The 8,491-nt window shown below is 37.0% G+C and overlaps 1 protein-coding gene across 6 annotated transcripts in view; it reads right to left on the bottom strand.

The window, feature by feature from the left end:
• The window catches only part of Abcb11 (ATP binding cassette subfamily B member 11), a 105,714-nt gene that overhangs the window by 53,005 nt on the left and 44,218 nt on the right, over window positions 1-8,491 (bottom strand). For all 6 annotated transcript variants that reach the window (XM_070021436.1, XM_070021470.1, XM_070021454.1 and 3 more), the window contains 4 exons: window positions 7,965-8,098; window positions 6,457-6,628; window positions 4,546-4,670; window positions 1,356-1,530 (listed from right to left, as the gene is read on the bottom strand). In XM_070021436.1, coding sequence (XP_069877537.1) covers window positions 1,356-1,530; window positions 4,546-4,670; window positions 6,457-6,628; window positions 7,965-8,098 — 606 coding nt within the window. The remainder of the gene's footprint in view (window positions 1-1,355; window positions 1,531-4,545; window positions 4,671-6,456; window positions 6,629-7,964; window positions 8,099-8,491) is intronic.

The following is an 8,491-nucleotide window of genomic DNA, read 5'->3' as shown; positions in this document are numbered from 1 at the left end:
CAAATCCCAGTATTGCTAAACACAAAGTATTCTGGTATCTCATAAAATAGTTTAAAATGGTTATAGTTTAGCCAGTAGTAACAATTTCTATTTGCAAATCAAAACAGTATTCTGTTTTTCTTAGATCTAATGAAAACACTGGATCTTAAATTGGAAGCTTTTAGCTAGCAAATTTATGGCACATAGCTGTTGATATCTTTCACTGTTTGTCTATGTCACCCAGGATACTCAGCCAAAGCATTCTCTTCAAGAATCTGACATGGCAGGGCTTGGTGAGCATGCCCATAATCCCAGCTCTCAAGAGACTGAGGCAGGAGAAACAAGAGTTTTAGACTATTATGGGTTGCAAAGGGAGACCCTGTCTGAAAAAAATTATTTAATATAAATCTATTTCCTATGTCCTTGAAATAGCAAATTAAAAAATTATTTTTGATCTCCTTAACCTCATAGACGTTACCATCAGAAGGTAGAAAAGACTACAAGTGTCCTATGAGATACAAGTGCTCTGGAGGAAAAGCCCAGATGCCATGGAAGAGTATTGGGAGGCTAATGAACATGGAAGGGTGAACTAGGAGGGTGCTATGGTACCATTCAGCTGCTGCATGTGGAGGAGGCCACAAGCCAAGGAGGATAGGACTTGGCCAAGGGATTAGGAGAAGTTTCCTGGCTCTGGGTACACCTGGTGACCCTACTATTTACTACCAAGGTTCCCCATCCTCCAGTTGAAATCCTATCACTATCTGCATTTACACAATTGTTTAACTATTGCTTGTCTTCTCTACCAAACTATAAACATCAGCAGGGAAAAAAACATTTCTTTTGTTCACTATTGAATCCCTGCATTTTGGATGCATCTGGAAACATGACATTCAATTGCATGAATAACTGAAAGGACTCTGACCATTAAAAGTATCTATGTCATTAGCAATCAATCATAGGGCATAGCACAACTGAGTAGGAAAGTAAGCTTATATTACCTATTCAGTGGAAGGTCTGACTGACTTTAGGCTGCAGCAACTCATTACACTTCATAAACACGTTCATTAGGCAATGTCCTACATGATTGTTAGGCTGGGTTATGTAACCCATGTATGTTTGGCTGAGAGATCTCTGACTTTCCATTCTTATGGTATATTATCTTTCAGGATCTACTGAAAAATTAGTGTCTTGTAGCTAAAAATAATATAGATCTTCAGTGAATTGGAAATCATCAAATTGCTGGTCTTCACCACAAATGGACTCCATCAAATCATTGATACTGACTGTCCTCTAACACTAGGCAAGAAGCCTCATGTGGAATCCCCTTCTGAGATCCAGAAAGAAATGTTACATGTAAGTCAGGAAGATCTAAGTACCTGGATAAGGGTTCCTGGTGTGTATTCCTCTTCAACCAGGACAAGTTTGGAGCCATACCAGAAAGCCAGTGCATAACACAAGAAGATGAGACACCACATGTACCCTGTAAAGAAGCCTATCACCATCCCTTTCCTAACTCCCCAGGTCTGGGCAAACACTAGATTCTTCTCATACCTGTGAAGAGAAAACATTTGAGACAAATTCCAATATCATTTGAGCAGTTCAAGTTAAGATGTTTAAATAGCCACAGTGCAGTGGTTTTACTCAATAATTCCAAAGTCACCCCAAACACAAGGCAGCCTTTGAGATAGGAATCCACAATAACCTCTGTCTAGTATTTGTTTGAACCTGACAATGGAATGTTGACAAAAGTCTTAGTTATACAAGTATCATAAATTGACCACAGCTTGTATGAGTGTAACAGTGGAGCAACTCTGCCTCCAGAAAATTTACTTTTTCACATTAATATCTGCACATAAGGGATCTAGGACTAGTTGTTTGTTTCTATTATATGACATACCATTTTCTATCAGAAAATAATGCAACTGTCTTCAAATAAGCAGGTCAGATTATCTGGGTATTTCTAGCATTCATACCAACTCATCTACATCAGCCCACCCACCCACTCAGGGGAGTTGTTGGATCATAGAGTAGTTCTAGTTGTTAATTTTGGAGCAATGTCCATGCTGTTTTTCATAATTTCTGTCTAATTTACATTCCCACTAACGATGTAGAAAGGTTCCCTTTCCTCTACATCCTTATAAGCATTTGCTATCATTTGCCTTCTTCCTAATAATCATTCTTTCTAAGGTAAGGTGGCATTGCATTGTGATTTTGGCTTGCATTTCCCTGATGATGAGTGATGTTGAGCAATTTTTCTTATACTTGCTGACCACTTGTATATCTTCTTTTCTGAAACATAGGTCTAATTGCCTATATTTAGATTATTTGGGTGTGGTTTTTTGTTTTGGAGGTTTTATTTATTTATTCATTTATTTTTATTATTTATTTTGCTGTTGTGTGCTCTAAGTTCCCTATATATTCTTCATATCAACCCTTTGCCAAATACAGTTTTTATATGTTTTCTTCCGTGCTATAGCTTCTGTTCTTACTCTGTTGGTTGTTTCCTTTTCTGTGTAGTAGCATTTTAGTTTGGTATGATCCTATTAGTCTATTTCTGCCTTTTGTGCTTTTGGGGTCTTATCCAAACAAATACGTTCACAACCTAATGTCCCAGAGCATTTCCCCTTTATTTTCTTCTAGTTGTTTATAGTCTCCTGTTTTACATGTAAACCTTTAACTTAAAATAGTTGGATTTTGTATATGGAGTGAAGTAAGGATATAATTTTATTCTTCTGTATGTGGACATCCAGTTTTCTCAACACCATTCATCAAAGAGACTATCTTTTCCTCATTGTGTAATCTTGGCATCCTAGCCAAAAAACCAAATGATTAAAAAGGTGTGAATTTCTTTCTAGACTCTATTTTCTTTTCTCCATTTGTTCATTTTTCTGTTTTTATGCCTGAATGCTGTTTTGATTGCTATAGAAATCTATGTAGTAAATTTTGAGATAGACTGTAAAATTCTTCCAACTTTCTTCCTGTTGTTCAGGATTGCTTTTGCTATTTGGGGTCATCTGTAATTGCATAAAAGTGTCAGGATTTTTTTCCTATTTCTATGGAAAATATCAGAATTTTGGTAAAGACTACATTGAGCATGTAGATTGTTTTGTTGAACATTGAAATTTTAATAAGTTCATTTTTTAAAAATCCATAAATACAAGGTATCTTTCTATTCATTTGTGTCCTCTTCAACTTTGTCCATGAACGTTTTGTACCTGAAGTATACAGGTAGTCTTTCTACTCCTTTGTTAAATTTGTTCCTAAGTGTTTGTGAATCTATTGTAAATATGATTATTTTCTTGATTTCTTTATCTGATAGCTCATCTTTAGTGAATAGTAATGCTACTAATTTCTCTGTATTGATTTTGTATCATGGACCTTTGCTGAATTTATTACATATTACATATCATTGGTAAAATCTTCAAGGTTTTTATATGCAATATACTACTTGAAAGCAGAGACTATTTAACTTCTTACCATCTGACTTAAATGCCTTCATTGCTTTCTCTTGACTGGTTGTTCAATGAGACTTGCAGTCCTATTCTGAGTAGAAGTGGCAAGAGTGGCTGAACCTGTGTTTTTCCTAATCATAGAGAAAACACTTTCACACTGATTAGTCTAATTATCTGTATGATAGTCATATATACACTATAAATAGTCTTTATTGTATTAAGATATATTCCTTTATATCTAATGTGTTCAGAGTTTGCATCATGCATGGATGTTGAATTTTGTTGAATACAATTTCAGCATCTGTTGAGATGATCATCGAGTTTTGTGATGTCTTTATCTGATTTGGGAACAGGATTGCTGGTATTATAAGTTTTTCCTTGTTTGTTTTGCCATTTGTTTTTGCAGTGATGAAGATCAAACCAAGGGCATGTTAGGCATGCACACTTGACAACTAAACTATATCTTTATCCTTAAAATGAATTTGAAGATCCTCTCCTCTTCAATCTTCTGGGAAGAATTTTTTAAGAATTCCTACTAATTCTTCTTTAAAAGTTTAGTAGAGCTCAGCAATAAAGCCTGTGGGTCCTGAGCTTTTCTTTGATAAGAGACTTTGCTTACTGATCCTCTTCTTACTATTTTTCTGTTCAGCTTTTCTATTTTTTCCTTATTCTGTCTTGGTAGGTTGCATGTTTCTAGAAAATTACCCAAATATAGCTATTTAATTTGTTGACATATAATTGAAAACAGTAGTCACTTTTGATCATTTGCATTTCTGCGTTATCTGTTGTAGTGCCTATAGAGGTTTAACTTTAATGGCAGCAACCAACTTTAAAAATAGGCATGAGGTACAATATGTGAGCAGATATATTAACAGAGTTTGAAACAAATGTCTAACCTACATTAGTTTTCTAAAATTCACAAACTGCAATATCGTCAAAAACCCATGGCTTAAGTCTTGGACTTCTTGTAGTACTTTGAGCAATCCAAATTACTCTATTTGGTCATCTTTTGAGCAATGCTCACTCTATAAACCATGAGGGACAAAATGAGGAAAAGTCAGAGAATTATGCTGGTTGGTGAAATCCAGTAAAAGTGACATTCCATTTAACTAACCTTCTAACCTCTTTTTGTTCACCACCAAAAGCAGCCACCGTTCGTATAGATGAAATAACTTCATCAGCTATAGATCCTGCTTTAGCATAGGCCTTCAACTCAAGGTCTGTAAATTTAGACACACTCTAAAATCAAGAAAAAGAAAAGAAAATATTTTAGGTCAGGCAGTCTGTCATTCAGTGATTCATTTAACAGAAGTAAGGATGTGGCATGGTTTGATGTAACAATAGATTCTTACTGTAATACCAGAGGGGGAGGGGAACTCGTTCAAGTTTGATCATGTTCAGTCTAATTCATGAGACTCCAATGAGAGTCTCAAAAACTTTTCACACAGCAAGTCCCTGATAGGTCATTCTATAACACTGAAGTGTTTGTGTAGAATGAGGTTCCCAAGTCAAATTAGGTCCTATTGCATTACTACCAGCCAAGAGTTACTATAAAATCTGTAGCTGAACACCAGAGACCAGGACTGGAGGCCCATGTAAGCAGTATAGTTGGAGTATAATTGAGAAAGAAGATCAGGATATGCAGAAGCACAATTTAGCAGGTAATAGTTCCAAAGGAGAAACCTTTAGGTAAATATTCTGTCCCTTTGACTCAACTGTTGAAGTTTAATCTAATTTTATTATGTGAAAAGACAAGACTTTTTTGCCCAACAGTGAACAAGTTATTTTTTCTAAAACTAGACTTGGATTTTTTAATATTTAAATATTTTTCATACAGTCCAAAAATTTATATGGAACAACAAAAGACCTAGAATAACCAAAACAATTCTAGGGAATAAAGACAATATGGAAGGGATATCCATGCCGAACTTCAAACTCTACTACAGAGCCATAATAACAAAGACAGCATGGTACTGGCACAAGACCCAAAGACCAACGGAATAGAATAGAAGATCCAGAAATAAATCCACATGCCTACAGTCAGCTGATATTTGACAAAGGAGCCAAAGACATACAATGGAAGAAACACAGCCTCTTCAACCACTGGTGCTGGGAAAACTGGGCGGCCACATGCAGAAAATGTGGCATAGAATCTGTTGAAAGGTATGTATTATATCTTTGAAGAAAGAGATTACATGTATTTGGGGGCAGGGGGAACAAAAGAAACTGGACCAAACGTTTGCAGAACATTTCATACCCCTCAGGAGAAAATAAGGGTCCAGTAAAGCATAGTGAGAAAGCATATAGTAGGAAAAACAGCTGTAATGACATTTCAAATTGAAATGTCATTGTACAGCCATTTTTAAATAATTTAAAAAAATTTTAATCTCTTTAGTGCCAGGCTCTGGTGGCTTACAGCTGTCATCCTACCTACTCAGGAGGCTGAGATCTGAGGATTGAGGCTCTAAGCCAGCCTGGAAAGGAAAGTCCTTGAGAATCTTATCTCTAATTAGCCACCAGAAAACTGGAAGTGGCACTGTGGCTCAGTGTTAGAACACTAGCCTTGAGTGAAAAAAGCTCAGAGACAGTGAGGATTAGAACTAAGGAATGTGAAACTCTTAAAATTACCTGACAAAGTGTAGCTGTTCAATAAAGTTTGTGGTGAATAAAATAATAGTTACCTCCTTAATCCATATACTATCATCTCAATAGATACTGCAAAGGCATTTGACAAAATTCAATCCATTTAAAGGGCCATTCCCCAGGCTCAAGTGGGGTTTATCCCTGGGATGCAAGAGTTATTTAACATGAGCAAATCAATAAATATAATCAGCCATATTAACAGAATGAAAGATAAAAACCATCTCAATGTTGATTGATCCTGGGGGATAAAACAGAATAAATAAAAACAGTGGCAATTATATTAACTAAACATGCTCAGGAGAAGAAAAGCAAGCCTCATGTTTTGGGGCTGTTTGTGAATACTAATGTCTTCCCATGAAAAGAAACCCAAAGATACTCTTACCAGGCCAAGAATGCCTGCTCCAATCCCAATGAGAGGGCTGACAGAAATAATCACCAAGGTCAGTTTCCAACCCCTGTAAAATCCCAGCAGGAAGCAACAGATGGCTGAGGACATGCGCTGAATGAAAATGGCCAATTGATCAGCAATAGCCTCGTTGATTTTATCAACATCACTAAGAAAAAAGAAGTTCGATCACACAGCTGAATTTGGTTAGTTCAAATGTCACGTGGGGTCATTTCCCTCTGTCCTTCTTAAGCATCCCCATCTTGGTTACACCATCACCCTTGAGTAACATCACAGCTTCTAAATCATGAAAAATCCTCAACATGAGCCGGGCGCTGGTGGCTCACGCCTGTAATCCTAGCTACTCAGGAGGCTGAGATCTGAGGATCGCGGTTCAAAGCCAGCCCGGGCAGGAGAGACCCTGAGACTCCTATCTCCAATAAACCACCAGAAAACCGGAAGTGGCGCTGTAGCTCAAGTGGTAGAGCGCTCGCCTTGAGCTGAAGAGCTGAGGGACAGCGCCCAGGCCCAGAGTTCAAGCCCCACGACCGACAAAAAAAAAAAAAAAAAAAAAAATCCTCAACATGGTGGAGTTGTTATCAAGCCTTTCCTCCTAGCCAGTTAAATTTTTCCCAGCTAATAGTCATTCAACTTTAAACCATCTTGTTTCTCTCTTTCTCAGAGCTAATAATCCTGGGTTTGTCTGAAGAGCACTTTATGCTTTCTTCACAACTGTTAAGTCCTGTCAGTCACAAGGCTTTATTCACATACATACTCAGTCATAAACCTTGGATAATCCCCAGGAAGAAGTCATGTCTTCCCTCCCATGTTTCCATAGCAGCAATGTGTGTGTGGAGGGGAGGCTGAGTGGGTGTGTGTGTGGAGGGGGGGGGTCGGTGTGATTACTGAATTCTGTTAATGGGAAAGAGACAAGTAACTAAACACACAGATTCTGGAGCCAGAATCTCTGAATTCAAATATAAGTTCTTAAGGCAAATTATTCAGCATTTTTACACCAAGGTCTCCTTTGTGGGTTTCATTACACTGTTTGCATGTACACAATTTATTTCTATAATATTTATCCCCCTACACATATCACCCTCTCCTTCCCTCCTCATCTGCTGATTTCCCCACCCCAACCGACCTTTCTTTTAAAATCACGACATATTTTTATTTAGATCCAGCTTCCTCATATATTATACAGCTTCCACGTGAGCTGATCTTATCTCACTTAACAAGATAATGAAATTCTCTTTCATAATATTTTGTTTATATTATTATAATTAAAGATGTATAACCAAATTATAGTACCTTAGTTTTCAGTTTTTAACAACCATATAAGAGGCATTGCCTATCACAGAGTTACACTACCTATAAAAGTCCAACATAAGGGACAAAACCAATCTAACTGAAAATGTTTTTAATGTGTTACTTAGTTAGAAACAAAAGTATTGTTACCAAAGAAAAAAAGGACACATTAGAACATTGTTTTATTGGTTACTTACTCAGAGAATCTTGTATTCAGCCCTCCCACAGAATTACAGTCAAACCATCCAATTTCCATTTTCATTATCCTCCTAAAGTAAACTTTTCTCATTTTCTGAACCTGGCGAGCTCCAGCTATTACCCAAAAGCAAATCTGGAAATGGACAAACGAGCATTTAGCATTTTGATGTTCAGAACAATAATATTTTCCATGGTTGCAAATGGAAGGGAAATAATTCACAAAATGCCTCTTCTTGGGAAATAAGGTGTGAAGACACTGTACCTGCTGCTAATTCATAGTGAAGGTGAGCAGAACAACTTTGGAACATGGCCAGACATCTGAGTTAGGAGCCAGCTCTGACATGTAAGTAGGCACGTAACTTTTGGACCTTATCAAGCTAGAGGCCTGTTGATAAGCACTCGTGCATAGTTTGCAGGTGATGACAATTTTCAGAAATTGCCAGACAATCACTATGACACAAGCAGGGAATCAAATCTGCAGCTAGATTTCCCATAACTAACATAAATAACTCTGTCGTGAAAATCC

Source organism: Dipodomys merriami, unplaced genomic scaffold (genome assembly GCF_024711535.1).
Source record: "Dipodomys merriami isolate MVZ:Mamm:240054 unplaced genomic scaffold, mDipMer1.0.p SCAF_1, whole genome shotgun sequence".
Taxonomy (NCBI): domain Eukaryota; kingdom Metazoa; phylum Chordata; class Mammalia; order Rodentia; family Heteromyidae; genus Dipodomys; species Dipodomys merriami.
Note: the sequence above shows the minus strand (reverse complement) of the source record. Positions and strands in the feature narration are given on the sequence as shown.